Source organism: Mobula hypostoma, chromosome 21 (assembly GCF_963921235.1).
Source record: "Mobula hypostoma chromosome 21, sMobHyp1.1, whole genome shotgun sequence".
Classification (NCBI taxonomy): Eukaryota; Metazoa; Chordata; class Chondrichthyes; order Myliobatiformes; family Myliobatidae; genus Mobula; species Mobula hypostoma.
Genome location: NC_086117.1, coordinates 54,845,462 through 54,862,102, shown reverse-complemented (window position 1 = coordinate 54,862,102; position 16,641 = coordinate 54,845,462). Strand labels below are relative to the sequence as shown.

Sequence of the window (16,641 nt, the reverse complement as noted above, 5' to 3'; positions counted from 1 at the left end):
TCTGATGTTATTGTTATTTATTACTATTTATTTATAATTGTATTTGCAGAGTTTGTTGTCTTCTGCACTCTGGCTGATCATTCATTGATTCTGTTATAGTTACTATTCTATAGATTTATCCAGTATGCCCAGAGGGAAATGAATCTCAGGGTTGTATATTAACATATATGTACTCCAATAATAAAATTCACTTTGAACGTGAGTCCTAAATTACTGATAGCGCTCCTTGGCTGAAGGGAAGGAAGTCTAATTTAGTTATGAGCCATGGTTCAGTGGTAGCAATTCTGTTTTAATTATTGTATATTCAACTCCCAATGTAGACAGTAGATAATTAATACTGTAATTCTGTTTAGTAATGACGTAATCCTCTGCTGAAGTGTGAAGTCCTCCAGTGCCCTCCAAGTTGGAAGCAATATTTACAGTAGAAAATCTTGCACCTTCTATTTGTTTGAGATTCAAATTAGATTGTCATATACACCAGGGTGTAATGGAATTATCTGCTCGTTTAATATCACTGGCATATGTCATGAAATTTGTTGTCTTTGTGGCAAAACATAATAATAGAGGAAAAATCTTGAGTTACAGTAAGTATGTGTGTGTATAATATACAAATAAAATAGTTAAATTAAGTAATGCAAAAACAGAAATTTAAAAAATGGTAGTGAGATAGTGTTCATGAGTTCAATGTCCATTCAGAAATTGGATGGCAGAGGGGAAGAAGCTGTTCCTGAAGCACTGAGTGCTTTCAGGCTTTTGTGTCTCCTTCCTGATGGTAGCAATGAGCATGTCCTGGATGATGGGAATCCTTAATGATGGATATCAGCTTTTTGAGGCATCACACCTTGAAGATGTTCTGGATACTAGAGGCTAGTGCCCATGATGGAGCTGTTTAATTTTACAACTCCCTGCAGCTTATTTCGATCATGTGCAGTAGCAACCCCCTCCCCAAACCAGACGATGATACAGCCAGTTAGAATCCTCTCCATGGAACATCTGTAGAAAACTGCACGTGTCCTTCATGACATGCTAAAATTCCTCAAACTCCTCGTGAAATATAGCCACAGTTGCACTTCCTTTGTAGCTGCGTTGATAGCAGCACAACACAACACTGTGGGCTGAAGGACCTGTACTGTGCTATAATGTTTGATGTGTAAATACAGTGATGGGTGCAAAAAGAAATGGTAAAGTGGCCACACTCCCTAAAACACACCCTCCCTTTGTTAATCCTTCTGTCAACCTTTGACTCAGTATTTGCCAATAAATCTTTAATTGCTTCCTCAGTTCTTGAAAGGTCTGAAACCTTAAGATCTTTTCTTCCTCCACAGATAATGCTTGAACATTTGTGCTGGAATTCTCAACGATGCACCTTGCGGAATAACCGAACACAGAGTTCATGAAGAACAATTGAAACTAAAAAGATCAAAACTGTTGAATGATTCGAGAACATTTCAATCGTAGGAACTAATGTTAGCTGTTAAATGTTTTACAACTGGCAAAATTAAATACAGATCACAGCTTAGTTATTAATCTGAGCGAGGTTCTGTGTCACATTAGTTACAGAATATAACACTAGCTTATTATTATTGTAAAAGCCATGCATATAGTTTTGTGTCTGCATTGTATTCTGTGTTGCAGATGGCCTGGTAGCGTAGTGGTCAGCACAATGCTCTACAGTACAGCGACGCGGGTTCAATTCCCACAGTTGCCTGTGAGGAGTTTGTACGTTCTCCCTGTGGCTGCGTGGATTTCCTCTGGGTGCTCCGATTTCTTTCCACAGTCCAAAGACGTATCGGTTGGTAGGCTAACTGGTCATTATAAATTGTCCCGTGATTAGGCTAGGATGAAATCGGGGTATTGCTGGGCGGCGTGGGTCAAAGGGCTGGTTGGGCCTATTCCATGCTGTATCTGAATAAATAAATATATTAATTGATCATGGTAACTAGTTACGAGTGGGGACCTGGTAAAAGCCAAGGGAGTAAGTTACATAATTGTACTTTGTGCTGGTCAGTTTGGAGCTGGAGACCAATGGATGTCGTATCTTTTGACCACTTAGTTATGCTTAAGTTGCATTGCCTCAAGATTGTTTGCTTTTGCTAGTTGCTGATAAAAGATCAATTGCAGTTCTTAGACTTTTGAAATATCATTACGGGAGTGACCGGAGGGCGCGCCATACAAGAGAAACAATCTGCGGGGTGTCACCAGCAGTGGACTCAGATTTGTTAGAATTCGCAGCTACGTTGCAACACTGCAGTCTTTTTTTAAAAACTGTTTTGTATGAGTATATGTCGTCAGATTTTTAAAAAATAACAAATAAATGCAAACCAGAATGACAGTTTTCTCTCTTGGTTTTGCAGATGAAAGCACCAATGATTATGCTCTTCTTTTTATTCAAGGATTTTTCTGTGACAGAAACCTAAAGCAATTTAGACCTTTAGATATCAGCTTCTTTCTGAAACAAATCTGAGGCCGATTGGTGAGAATGTTTATTTAAACTGATAAAAGCATAAGAGATATCCATCCCCAGGCTTCACAGTCCTGTTGGAAAAATCATGATATGAACCAACACTATTTGTGGTTACATCATTATTTTAATATTGACAGCTGAATATTTTTCTTACACAAATATGATGAGTGAAATGGCTTTTCATATACAAAGCAGGTTAGCTGTTAAGTAGGAAAAATATATTAACTTTCAAGAGGACTGGTAAATGAAATTATCTGATGGAACACCCACTATTTGGCCTTCATTATCAAATCACCTGTACCATCTCCTCAATTAATCTTGATCTTGCTGTGGTTGAAACATTCCTACTGTTAAACTTTGCAGGAAATGCTTTTACAGTCAAGAGTCATAGAAAAGTACAGCACAGAAACAGGCCCTTTGACCTGTCTAGTCCATGCCAAACCATTTAAACTGCTTACTCCCATTGACCTGCACCGGGATCATAGCCCTCCATACCCCTACCATCCATGTACCTATCCAAACTTCTCCTAAACATTGAAATCGAGCCTGCATGCACCACTTGCACTGGCAGTTCATTCCACACTCTCACCACCTTCTGAGTGAAGAAGCATCCCCTCATGTTCCCCTTAAACTTTTCACCTTTCACCCATAACCAATGACCTCTAGTTATAGTCCCACCCTACTTCAGTGGAAAAAGCCTGCTTGCATTTACCTCTGTCACATCTCCCATCAATCCTCTACAGTCCAAGGAATAAAGTTCAAACCTATTCAATCTTTCATAACAACTCAGCCCACTCACCCCCACCCTAGTTCCGGCAACACCCTTGTAAATTTTCTCTGTACTCTTTCAACCTTATTTACATCTTTCCTCAAGGGAGGTGATCAAAACAGCATACAATACTCCAAAATAGGCCTCACCAATGTGTGGTACAACTTCAACATATCATCCCATCTCCTGTACTCATTACTTTGATTTATGATGGCCAATGTGCCTTCTTTGGGAATACAACAACGTGAGGCCTCTGCTCATTGGGTTTGAACATGAATATTGCATCCTGGCTGTCTACATGATACGCTAGCCAGCTCAGTATGATATGGAGTGTAAGCTGTTGCAGATGTAGCAGGCTCCCCCCCACCCCCACCCAAGCTAATGAATCCAAAGCAAGGGCAGCGACAGTACAATTTGGCACCAGCAGCATTGCAGGAGTTGCCAGTCAGTATTGAACACAACGTAGGACTGCCTTAGGGACTCCAGCTCCTGATTTTTCCTTGGAGTTTACTCCCGAAGCCTTCCTGATGAATGGGTGCAGCCGCAAGGCAGGAGAAGTTTGAGATCAATGTGGATTTGGTCCAGAACATCACGGGAAAAGACATTCCAACCATTGAGCACAACTACATGAAATGCTGTCGTAGGAAAGCAGCATCCATCATCAGAGATCCTCACCATCCAGGCTATGCTCTGTTCTCACTGCTGCCTTCAAGTAGAAGGTACAGGAGCCTCAGGACTTGCACCACCAGGTTCAAGAACAGTTACCAACAATCAGGCTCTTGAACAAAAGGAGATGACTACACTCACATGCCCATCCATTTGAAATGTTCCCACAACCAATGATCACACATTAAGGACTCTCTATCTCATGTTCTCATTACTTATTGCTATTTATTTACAGTAGCACATTTTGTTGTCCTCTGCACTCTGGTTGTTCTTTCATTGATCCTACTATGGTTACTATTCTATAGATTTGCTGAGTATGCCCCCAGGAAAATGAATCTCAGGGTTGTATATGGTGACATAGAGATACTCTGACAATAAAATGTACTTTGAACATTCCTTCCCTTACCAATATTGGTAAAATTTATAGTATTAATATACTTATTGCAGTCAAGAGTATGGACTTGAAGATCTGCTACATCATTGCTATGTAAAGCCATCCTTTGGAGAGAATGTGCTCGTAATATGTGGTCAACACAAACGTAAACGAGCAATGGTAATTGGTCCTAGGTAACTTACTGGTCTCAAATGCTTCCTAAATTATTTGAGCATTCTCACTAGGACAACATCTTAACGAATTCCATGCCTTGATCACAGGATGTGTGCTTCGCTCACTACTCCTCTCTCTACATTCATGACTATATAGCTAAGCACAGTTCAAACGCCATCTACAGGTATGCCAATGACACCCCTGTGGTTGTTGGTGACCAAGATAGCCTATATACATCGATTGATTGTATACTTATAAAGCGACGCTAGGCACAGGAGTGTCTGTATGTAAGGGCATCGACAGGAAATGATAAAGTAGTGGTGTTACGGGGGTGGGGTGGGTTAGTGTTGATCAGCCTTACCGCTTGGGGAAATTGACTGTTTTTGAGTCTGGCAATCCTGAGGTGGATCCTACGTAGCCTCATCCCTGATGGGAATGGGCAAACAGTCCATGAGCAGGATGGGTGGGTTCCTTCATGATGTTACTGGCCTTTTTCCAGCACCTTTCTGTGTATACGTCCTCGATGACGGGTAGGCTGGTGCTGGTGATGCGTGGTTCTGTGCTGTATCATTACGACACTACTGGTGTGCTTTGGACAGGGACTTTGACTTGGCCTTATTAAGACCATAAGACATAGGAGCAGAATTAGGCCATCTGGCCCATTGAGTCTGCTCCACCATTTAATCATGGCTGAACCCTTTTTTTTTATCCCTTCCTCAACCCTAGTTCCTGGCCTTCTCCCCATAACCGTTGATGCCATGTCTAATCAAGAACCTATCAATCTCTGTCTTAAATATACCCAACGACCTGGCCTCAATTTCTCCGCACCTCTGTTTTGAAAGGGTGCCCCTCTATCCTGAGGCTGTGCCCTCTTGTCCTAGACTCTCCCACCATGGGAAATATCCTTTCCACATCATGCCGTGGTGCATGGTAGTTTTTGCAAGGAGGGTCAGATTTACAATCCTTGCCATTCCTTACCCCTACATCAACATTCTCACTGCTTTTTTAGCACGCTCCAGTGGATTTTGTTGTTAATAACTTTTCTGGTACAGGTCGACCTTCTATAATCCGGCAGCATTGGGACCTGAGGAGTGCTGGATTAGTGAAAATGCCGAATTACAGAAGGATCACATTAAGCAACAGCTAACCGCCTCATCATACCTTTAAAATATCAAAGGTTCAGAGAAATGTATACAATATACATCCTGAAATGCTTTTTCTTCGCAATCATCTACGAAAACAGAGGAGTGCCCCAAAGAATGAATGACAGTTAAATGTTAGAACTCCTAAGATTCCCCCCCCCCTCCCTCCGGCGCGTAAGCGGCAGCGAGCAACAATGCCCCCTCCCCACCAGTAAAAAATAAAGCGCACTCACTACCAGCACCCAAGCGTGAGCTAAGCAATAGCAAAGACACAGACTTGCAGTTACCCCAAAGGCTACATTGCACTCGCAGTTACTGAGGGAATCCTCGTTAGTTTCTCTTCCTTCGCTTAGTAATATGCTTAAACTTAGCGGGTCACCATATCTGATCTGAGGTTGTAGGCAGAAGAGAACGGAGCGCCGGCCGGGCAACGCCGGAGGGCAATGCACAACTGCCGGCAGGCAGGCGAGAGGGCAGACCGATCCAGCACGCGCCAGCTCCCCCACCGCTGGCGGGTGCCGGGCAGCCGCGCCTCACGCAAATGATATTAATAAATGCGGGAAAACAAGCAGGAATCGCCTGTCTGTGCTTACAAGAGCATGCCAACACGTGAACAGATCTAGCGCAACCAAAACAATGCGCAGCAGATTGGTACGGTGGCCCGGAAAATTTGAAATTACAGTTGTGTGGAAAATTTGAAATCAGTGCAGATTATCGAAGGAACCGGATTACAGGTAGTCGGATTAGTGAATGTCAACCTGTACTATTTAACCCAATTAAAGAAGCTGCTGAGTAGGACTTGTATTCAATCTCTCAAGTTTTTTATTTTATTCAGAAATACAGCATGGAATAGGCCCTTCCGGTCCTTCGAACCACCCTGGCAATAATCGACTGATTTAACCTTAACCTAATCACAGAACAATTTACAATCACCAATTAACCTACTACCTGGTATGTCTTTGGACTGTGAGGCGGAAACCAGAGCACCCAGGAAGGGACGTACAAACATTGCTTAAAGAGGAGTTGAACTCTGAACTCATTAAGGTCTGTCATTAAGGACCCCCATCACCCAGGATGTGCTCTCTTCTCATTGTTACCATCAAAAAGGAGATACAGAGTAAGACACACACACACAATGATCCAGTAACAGCTTCTTTCCTCTGCCACCTGATTTCTGAATGGACCCCAGAACACTATCTCATTTCTGAATGAACCCCAGAACACTACCTCATTACTTTTTTATTTCCTATTTTTGCACTACTTATTTAACTATTTTATATATATATATAGATATATATTTACTATTCGGAAGGCCAGTGATGTCATGGGGATGGAACTGGACTCTCTCACGGTGGTGTCTGAAAAGAGGATGCTGCCTAAATTGCATGCCATCTTGGACAATGTCTCCCATCCACTACATAATGTACTGGTTGGGCACAGGAGCACATTCAGCCAGAGACTCATTCCACCGAGATGCAACACAGAGCGTCATAGGAAGTCATTCCTGCCTGTGGCCATCAAACTTTACAACTCCTCCCTTGGAGGGTCAGACACCCTGAGCCAATAGGCTGGTCCTGGACTTATTTCATAATTTACTGGCATAATTTACGTATTACTATTTAACTATTTATGGTTCTATTACTATTTATTATCTATGGTGCAACTGTAACGAAAACCAATTTCCCCCGAGATCAATAAAGTATGACTATGACTAATTCAGTTTTCTTTTTTCTCTCTACTACCATCGCAAAGTCAACAAATTTCATGATATACGGCTGTGATATTAAACCTGAATCTGATCTCCAACACACCGAACTGGAACAGCGTCAAGCTAACGACTATGGTGCCTCAGCATGGATTCCTGTTGCAACACCACACCATCCAGGAATTAAAATCACCACAAATTTGATCTAATCCAGACTCATCTGCAAGGTGTTCTTGGCATCATTGCTAAATTATGGGTACACTGCATTCAAATCCTGAATCCAAGCTGTAACTGATGGTAATTCAACAAACCATCTTGCACAAACACATGCTCTACCATGTTCTAATAATGATCTTGCCTATTCTTTCTAAATTTTACCAAGTTCAGCTTTTTAAACAAAGCCTTGCTATCTTTAAATGTGAAAATTCTGCATTGTTAAAAGGCAAGTGTAAGCCAAAGGTCACATCTGCAAGTAATTAGTGGTGTTCTGCAGGGATCTGTGCTGGGGCATCTGCTGTTTGTGATGTATGTAAATAACCTTGATGAAAATGTAGATGGGTGGGTTACCTGGTTAAGATTTTTACTGCTATGCTGTAGGTATTTATTATTAGTGGTTTTCTGTAAAAGCAGTGTGCCATGCTGGAAAGCATGTTGTGGCTTCGGCTAAGAAAAGGACACAAGTTGTCCAACTTAGGAAAGTGAGTCATCCAATCAGGATTGTGGGGAAAATCCTGATACTATCCTACTTTCTGTGGGACAGTAGTCTGGTTTGGGAATCTGTTTGGCGAGAGAGAACAGAAGGGAAGATGGTTGAGGATGCTATCCCTGTTACACAAGGTGCTTTATGCAAATGGCTGGCTCCAAGGAGGAAGGGTAACTACTCCTAACACAATACCCATTTGTTCGAGATGGATTTCAAATGAAGTTCGGGATGCGGTGTGTCCTTTCACACAGACTGTGGGTCCAGCGCGCAAGTTAAAGATGACTCCAGTATGAGATCCAACTTTATGTGCGCATTTGGACTGGGTCAACCGTAATGGGCCATTTTATTTTATTTTTCCTTTTCTTTTTCCTACTAACTATTCAATAAAGCTGAAATTTGGAGATATACTCCCTTTATAATTTTATGCAGCGTACAATTTGATAATCCTTGCCAACCAACAATTGTGCAAAGACGGTACTTACACAGCATTCGTTCCAGTCGAGGTATCTTTAATTGGAACATCTCTATGTTCTTGTTTGGTTGAACCCCAAATAATTCCGACCCTAGACGTATATTGTTTATGAAGGGTGGCCCCCTCACTGCTGAGTCCCGTGGCTATTAGCAGGGCCAGCAACGAGCCAAGTTTCTTTTTGAGTCCGGTGAGGGGGCTTCGATACCAAGATTGGGGTTGTGGATAGTGTAGAAGACTGGCAAAGAATACAGTATGATATAGATCAGTTGCAGATTGGGCAGAGAAATGGCAGATGGAGTTTAACCCAAAATGTTAAGCACTGTACCTCGGTAGGGCAAATGCAAGGAGACAGTAAAGGGCAAGATCCTTAACGGTGTTGCTGAGCAGAGAGATCTTGGGGTCCAAATTCACTGCTCCTTGAAAGTGGCTACTCAGGTCGATAAGGTGATTAAGAAGGCTTATGGAATGCTTATTTGTATTCGTCGAAGCACAGTGTTCAAAAGTCAAGAAATTATCTTGCAACTTTATAAAACTCAGGTTAGGACACCTCAGGAGTATTGCACACAGTTCTGGTTGCCCCACCATAGGAAGGATGTTGAGGTTTTGGAGAGGGTGCAGAGGGGTTTATCACAATGCTGTCTGGTTTAGAGGGCATGTGCTATCATGAGAGGCTGGACAAAGTTCCATTGTTTTCTCAGGAGTGGCGGAGGCTGAAAGGAGATCTGATAGAGGTTTATAAGAATATGAGAGGCACAGATCGGATAGGCAAGGAGTATCTTTTACCCAGGGTAGAAATGTCTAATACCACAGGACGTGCATTGAAGGTGAGTCAGAGTATGTTAAAGGAGAACGTGAGGGGCAAGTTTTTAACTCAGAGAGTGGTGGATGCTGGAATACGCTGCCAGGTATGACAGTAGAGGCAAATACATTAGAAGCTTTTAAGAGGCATGGATGGAGGGATATGGGTATTGTGTACATAGCAGGGATTAGCTTTTGAGTTTTTTTTGATTACTTTCCAACTGGTTTGGCACAATATTGTGTACCGAAGAGCCTGTTCCTGTGCTCCACTGTTCTATGTTCTAAGTGTGGGTATCACTAGGCATTGCCAATCTCAATCGGCCATTCATTGTGGCTTGCTGAGCCATTTCAGAGGGCAGTCAATTGCCAACCATGTTACTGTAGATGGGGAGGCATTGATTAATTGATTGATTTATTGCTGCAAAAAAAAAGAAAGAAAAAACTGAGGTAGTGTACATGGATTTATTGTCCTTTCAGAAATCTGATGGTGGAGGAGAAGGAGGTTTTCCTGAATTGTTGAGTGTATATCTTCAGGCTCCTATACCTCCTCCTTGATGGTAACATGAGAAGAGGGCATGGGGGTCCTTAATGATGGATGTCTGTAGGTTTGTTGTCACCATTATTGCTCTTAAATTAAATCTCAACTCCTCTGGTCAGGCTGAAACTAGTATGTTGCTGATCACCATGTTGCTCAACTTCCTATTCAGCAATTTCAACAGTACGACATCATGCCCCACTTCCAAAGCTACATATAAAAAAAGGCCACGAGAAACACTAAAGGCCATCTTGCTCATCTGAACAGACATGAGATTACAAGCATTTACAAGTAGCTTAATGAAGTGCATTGCTATGGTGGCAATACAACCAAAGCCATTACTGAACATACCTGAGGCATCTGATTCCCAAGTCTGACCATAGATGTTGCATCCTAGCTATCTACAATGTATACAAACTAGGACAGTATGATATGGAGAGCAAACTGTGCCCTTGCAGCAGGTGCCCCATCTTAACGCAGCTGAGGTACTCAGAGAAACAGCAGAGATCGATACAGTTTGGCACCAGGAATTGCCAGTCAGCGTTGAACTCAATGGAGGACTTCAGCTCAGGATTTTCCATCGGGGTTTGCTCCCAAAGTGTTCCCCATGAGTGGGTAAGGCTGGAAGTCAACTGAGATTTGAAATCAGAGTTTTCCTTCTCCTAGATGAGCTGCCAACCCCAGCTAATGAGCCCTATCTGCCCGAACTGACTGGTTTTAAGGCACCTGTAACCCGCCTTTGCCCCTTCTCCTGTCAGTAAGTACAGTTCCACTGGGTTTAGTTGTTAAGCCTCAGGTGAAAGCCAAAAGCTGGATTTGGTTTTTCAAAGCTATTTGAGACAAACGTCATAGGGAGCATTTAATAGGTAGTGGGTGCTTATCCCCACTATCCACACCACTCCCACCCCGGCTATGACAACCAAGGAATATATCTGCATATAACATTATAAAGTGGTCTCCAGTAGTCCAAGACAGCAATTCCCCATTGCCTCTCAAGGGTAATAGAGAGGGGTGGTAAAATACTGGCATGGCCACAGATTTACAGATCGCAGAAACAAAACCCTTCATCAAACTGGAAGTTTAACTTTGTCTCTCTATACATAAATGCGCTGTGAATATATTTTATTTTTATTTTATGCTTCCACTGCTTACAAATTTTCATTACTATGTCATTTAGAAGGATCTGCTACGTAGGAAGCCTACCGTGATCGTTTTCTGCCACCTATTTCGGAGCTATTACCAACACGATAGGCTGTGGGAACATTCCGGTCTCTCTCTCTCTCTTCGCGCCGTCTTTCTGATGACTGAACTCTTCTCCCATGAGGCGACCTTGATCTACAACCAGGGAAGATAATAATGTATTATTAAGAAAGCTGCATAATTGATTACAATCTTTGCCTTGTTTTTTTTGTTCGAGGAAGGCACTGTGTGAATCAGGGATGAGACTTGCCGAATCTGCCCTTCCTATTACCCTAGCTTAATCATGGGACAATTTACAATGACCAATTAACCTAATAACTGGTAGGGCTTTGAACAGGAGGAGGAAACCAGAGCACACAGGAAAACCCACGCATTCCACGGGGAGGACAGATGAGCTCCTTACGGAGGACTGCTGGATTGAATTCCAAGTCCCTGAGCTGTAATTACGATGCACTAAGGGCTATGCTACCATGGCACCGTTGCCTCAAGTATTCTCAGAACATCTAAAATGTACCTGAAATGGTCAAAGCATACAAAGATATGGATCAAACACTGGCAAATGGGATCAGTATAGATGTGTACTTGATCCAGATGACTGCCTGTTTTGGTGCTGTATCACTGACGCTATGAGTGCTGTGGTTTGCTCTGGGAGGAAGACCACAATGCAGCGGCGTACAATATTCCCTTTGCAGGGAGGGCCAAATTCACCATCTTAGCCATTCCAAGAAATATACTCATAAAGTCATAGAACACTACAGCACAGAACAAGGCCCTTCAGTCCATCTAGTCCATGTCAAGCTATTTAAACTGCCTACTCCCACCAATCTGCACCAGGACCATAGCCCTCCATACCCCTACTATCCATGTACCTATCTAAACTTCTCTTAAACATTGAAATTAAGTTCCCATGCACCATTTCTGCTGGCAGCTCATTCCACTCTCACCAACCTCTGTTAAGAAGCTTCCCCTTAAACTTTTCACCTTTCAACCTTATTATATGACTTTTAGTTGTAGTCCCACCCAACCTCAGTATGTTTACATTTATCCCATCTATACCCCTCTTAATTATGTATACCTGTATCAAATTTCCCCTCAATCTTTACATTCCAAGGAATAAAAGTGCTAACCTATTCAACCTTTCCCTATAACTCGGATCCTCAAGACCCGGCAACATCCTTGTAAATTTTCTCTGTACTCTTTCAACTTATTTACATCTTTCTTGTAGTTAGGTGACCAAAACTAAACACAATACTCCAGATTAGGTCTCATCAATATCTTATAAAACTTCAACATAACATCCCATCTACTGTACTCAATATTTTGATTTATGAAGGCCAATATGCCAAAAGCTTTCTTTATGACCCTATCAACCTGTAACATCACTTTTAATGAATTACGGACCTGTATTCCCAGATTTCTTTGTTCCACAGCACTCCAGTATCCTACCCCTCACCCAGTTTAAAAAGCAAATTTGGCAGTCCATTTTAACATCAGGCAACAAAGTGAGGATGGGATTTGATATCAGGGAGCAGAGGAAGCCTGGAAAGATTGGTAAACTGTTGGAAGCTAGCGGTCATAAAGAAAACCTCAAAATTGAGATCAATAGAGCTTGATATGAAAGAACATTAAAAATTACAGAGTCAAGAGCAAGAAATGAAAAGACAGATCAATAGTGTTTTAATTGAGTGGCAGAAAAGACTTGAGGGGCAGAATGGCCTTCCTATATGTGGCTAAGGGTGACAGATTTAAAATATTGCAGAAGGACTAAATAAAATAAAAGCCTGCAGAACATTAGACAGACTATTTCTCTTAATAACTTGCTATTAGAATCAGGTTTAATACCACTGGCATGTCGTGAAATATGTGGTTTTGCGGCAGTACATTGCAATACCTAATAAAAAATTATAAATTATACAAAGCAATATATATATTAATATAAAAATAAAATTAATTAGTGCATCATGCCCAATATTCTTCCAAGTTCAAAGTGCATTTATTATCAAAATATGTATACTATATACAACCTCGAGATTTGTCTTACAGGCAGCCACAAAATAGAGAAACCCAATAGAACCCATTAAAAAAGACCTAATGTCTAACAGCCAATGTACTGAAAAAAAGAACAAGTTGTACAAACAATAGAACGTAACCAAGTAATGTTCAAAACTAAGTTCATGGAAGTGAGTTCACAAAGGCAATCGCAGCCAGTGCAGGTGGCCATTAGTTGCAGGCTACAGCCTCAGTGCAGCGCAGAGACCAGTAAAGCTTGCTGAGCAGGGAGCTGAACACCAGCCCATCCCTCAGCTACCTCTGGCACCAACAGGGGGCTTCTGTTTCCTCCCACAACCCAAAGACTTACCAGTTGGTAGGTTAATTGGTTTTTATAAATTGTCCTGTGATTAGACTAGACTGAAGTTGGAGGTTGGTGGGCAGAACAGCTCGAAGGGCCAGAAGGGGTGACACTGCACTGTATCTCAATAAATAAAAAAATAATGGGAATATGAATAAGCGTGCAACTCCCCACAGTTTAGTCAGTGTGTGCAGAAACAAAGTGAATTTATGCTGTGGATACAGGCACAGATTTGGGCATCTCCAACCTCGAGTCTATAAGAGGAATTTTTCTTCACACAGTTGATTCCCCTCTCCCTGCCCCCTTCCCACTCTCAGTCCACAATAGAGACCCATATCAGAATCAGGTTTATCATCACTCACATACGTCATGAAATTTGTTTCCTTGTAGCAGCAGCAATACAGTGCAATACAGGTGTCCCCCGCTTTATGCCACTTCGCTTTTACGAAAGACCCACATTACTACCTGTTTTCACCAACCAAAAGAAATCAGAAGAGGATTTTCGCTTTTACGAAAAAAGGCGCCCGCTTTAAACTTGTGTTTACCCCGAGAAAGACTACAATGACAGTGAAGCCTTGTGCGGGCAGGTATGTGCGCATGCGTGTTCGTGCCGATTTTTTCCTACAAATCGGTTTTGGCTAAATCTTCCTGATTCTGATAAGTGAAACTACACTGTACATACATTATTTCTACTTTATATAGGCTGTGTATTTATCATATCATTCCTGCTTTTACTATATGTTAGCATTATTTTAGGTTTTATGTATTATTTGGTATGATTTGGTAGGTTATTTTTTGGGTCTGGGAACGCTCAAAATTTTTTTCCCATATAAAGTAAAGATAATTGCTTCTTCGCTTTACGCCATTTCAGCTTACAAAAAGTTTCATAGGAACACTCTATTTTCGGATAGCGGGGGAAACCTGTACATAAAATGTCTACAGTACTGTGTAAAAGTCTTGACACTCTAGCTACATATATATGTACATATAAAAGTAACAGTACTGTTTATGAGTATAAACATGTTGGGCAGGAGGGCTTGTTTCTACTTGACTAACACTGAAGCTGTAGGCAACTTTGTGTCAAGCACATGGGGAACTACAGAAGTCCAGAACAAACTCACATCTCTGCGAGAAAGTTGATTTTAAATTGAATTAGCTCTGGCTGTGTCCTAGATAAATATCCATACTAATTGGATTTATTTATTGAACGATACAGCACGGAACCGGCCCTCCTGCCCTAATGAGCCGCTTGGCCCAGCAACCCACTTATGTAACCCTAGCCTAATAGGACAATTTACAATGACCAATTAATCTACTAACCAATATGTTTCTGGGCTGTGGGAGCACCCAGGGGACACCCATGGGGTCACAGGGAGAATGTATAAACTCCTTACAGACAGTGCCGGATCTGAACTCCGACCTCCGACACCCTGAGCACTGCACTAACCACTAAGCTACAGTTTAGAATATATTGGAAACAAACATAAAGCATTTGAGGAACTCAGGCAACATTTATGGAGAGGAATAAACAGCTGACATTTCAGGCCAAGACCCTTTGTCAGGACTAGTACAAGAGTTCATGAAGGGCCAGAACAAGAACATCTTCCAAGAGGACCACAACTTTGACATAGGGTTTGAAGGCTTGTGTGCCTCAATGATCCGGAGAGCTATGTTGCTGGAGTCAGGGCTTTATGCTTTGGCTCTTAGTAGGGTCACCCATGCCAAACAGGTCAAAGGGTAGAGGCCAGACTGAGTGGTCCACTGGTCCTCCAGGTTCCGGGGTTCAACTCAGGGCTAACAACACTGACTGGTAAAACAAAACTGTTTTGGAAACAGCAATGAAGAGTCCTTCTACATCTGAGTCTCCTCCAGGACTTGCATGACCGAGAGGAAGCTACAGACATGACGAAGGAAGGCCTGAACACTGCCAAAGATGGAGCATCTTCACTGCTGCCCTAAACGCCAGTGGCATAATAGACAGTAAGTACGCAAGTAGAAGAACATGGTACTGAGGTAAAGATCAGTTGTGGTCTCACTGAAAGAGAGGGATACAAAGGGCTAAATGGGCCATTCTTGATTTTATTTCTTACGTTCTGCTGAGGTAGAATATGTAGTAACTTTGAGAACGCACCTCGAATGTCGAACACTTCTGTAGGCACTGGGCAGCGAATGCTTTGCTTTTGACCGCGACCTTGACCTTGATCTAGATCTTGATCTGGATCTTGATTTCAGGCGATATCTGGGACGTGACCGAGATCTTGACCGGGACCTCTTTCTGTGCTTCTTCTCTTTCTTCTTCTCTTTTTCTTTCTCCTTTGAAATCCTTTCGCTTTTCACTGAGATGTGACGAGACATTTTCACTTCAGTAGCTGGAGCAATGTTGTAAGAAATTTCACTAGTGACCTACAGAGGAGAAAGAGATGAATTTTATAAAATCTTTCAAAGCCAAGGAAACGTTTTCTTCTCTTTCTAGTTCAAAGTTCAAAGCAAATTTTATCATCAAAGTACATATATGTCATCATACACAACCCTGAGATTCATTTTTCTGTGGGCATACTCAGCAAATCTATAGAATAGTAACTATAACAGGATCAATGAAAGATCAACCAGAATGTAGAAGACAACAAACTGTGCAACTGAGATTAATGAAATAAAGAGTCCTTAAAGTGAGATCATTGGTTGTGGGCACTTTTCAATGGATGGGAAGGTGATTATAGCTTCCCCTTTTGTTTCAGAGCCTGATGTTTGAGGGGTAGTAACTGTTCTTGAATCTGCTGGTATGAGTCCTGAGGCTCTTGTACCTTCTACCTAATGGCAGCAGCAAGTAAAGAGCGTGGTCTGGGTGGTGGGATCTCTGATGATGGATGCTGATTTCCTGCGACAGTATTTCATGTCTATTTAAGAAAACCACAGCAGGGTGCTTCTTCACAGGCTAAACACTGATATTTACATACAAGCAGATTTTGCGATTCAAATACAATTGGGAGCTAATTATTAATGGCCTGGGTTTTACTCTCAGCCATAAAGTAATGGCATTTACCACTGACCTCAATGAATACAGCACTAAAAGATCTGCCTAGTCTGTGACATGGATCTTGGGATCAGTTTATAGAATTAGGTCTAAACGATCCCTAGTGGCCAACAGCCATGATTTCATTAAGAGGTGGTTGAGTGGCCACTTTGAAGAATTCCCACAGAGAACAAAACAGGCAGAAATATTTTGCCAAACCTTGTAAACATTCTTAGTGCAAACTAACACTGGAATATACATGAGTAAATGTAAATTAAAA

General features: G+C 41.9%; 1 protein-coding gene across 4 annotated transcripts in view; it reads right to left on the bottom strand.

Moving 5' to 3' along the window:
• Nucleotides 1-16,641, bottom strand: part of sfswap (splicing factor SWAP) — a 189,788-nt gene that overhangs the window by 36,298 nt on the left and 136,849 nt on the right. For all 4 annotated transcript variants that reach the window (XM_063074057.1, XM_063074058.1, XM_063074056.1 and 1 more), the window contains exons 14-15: nucleotides 15,483-15,754; nucleotides 11,005-11,136 (exon numbers count right to left, since the gene is read on the bottom strand). In XM_063074057.1, the coding sequence (XP_062930127.1) occupies nucleotides 11,005-11,136; nucleotides 15,483-15,754 (404 nt within the window). The remainder of the gene's footprint in view (nucleotides 1-11,004; nucleotides 11,137-15,482; nucleotides 15,755-16,641) is intronic.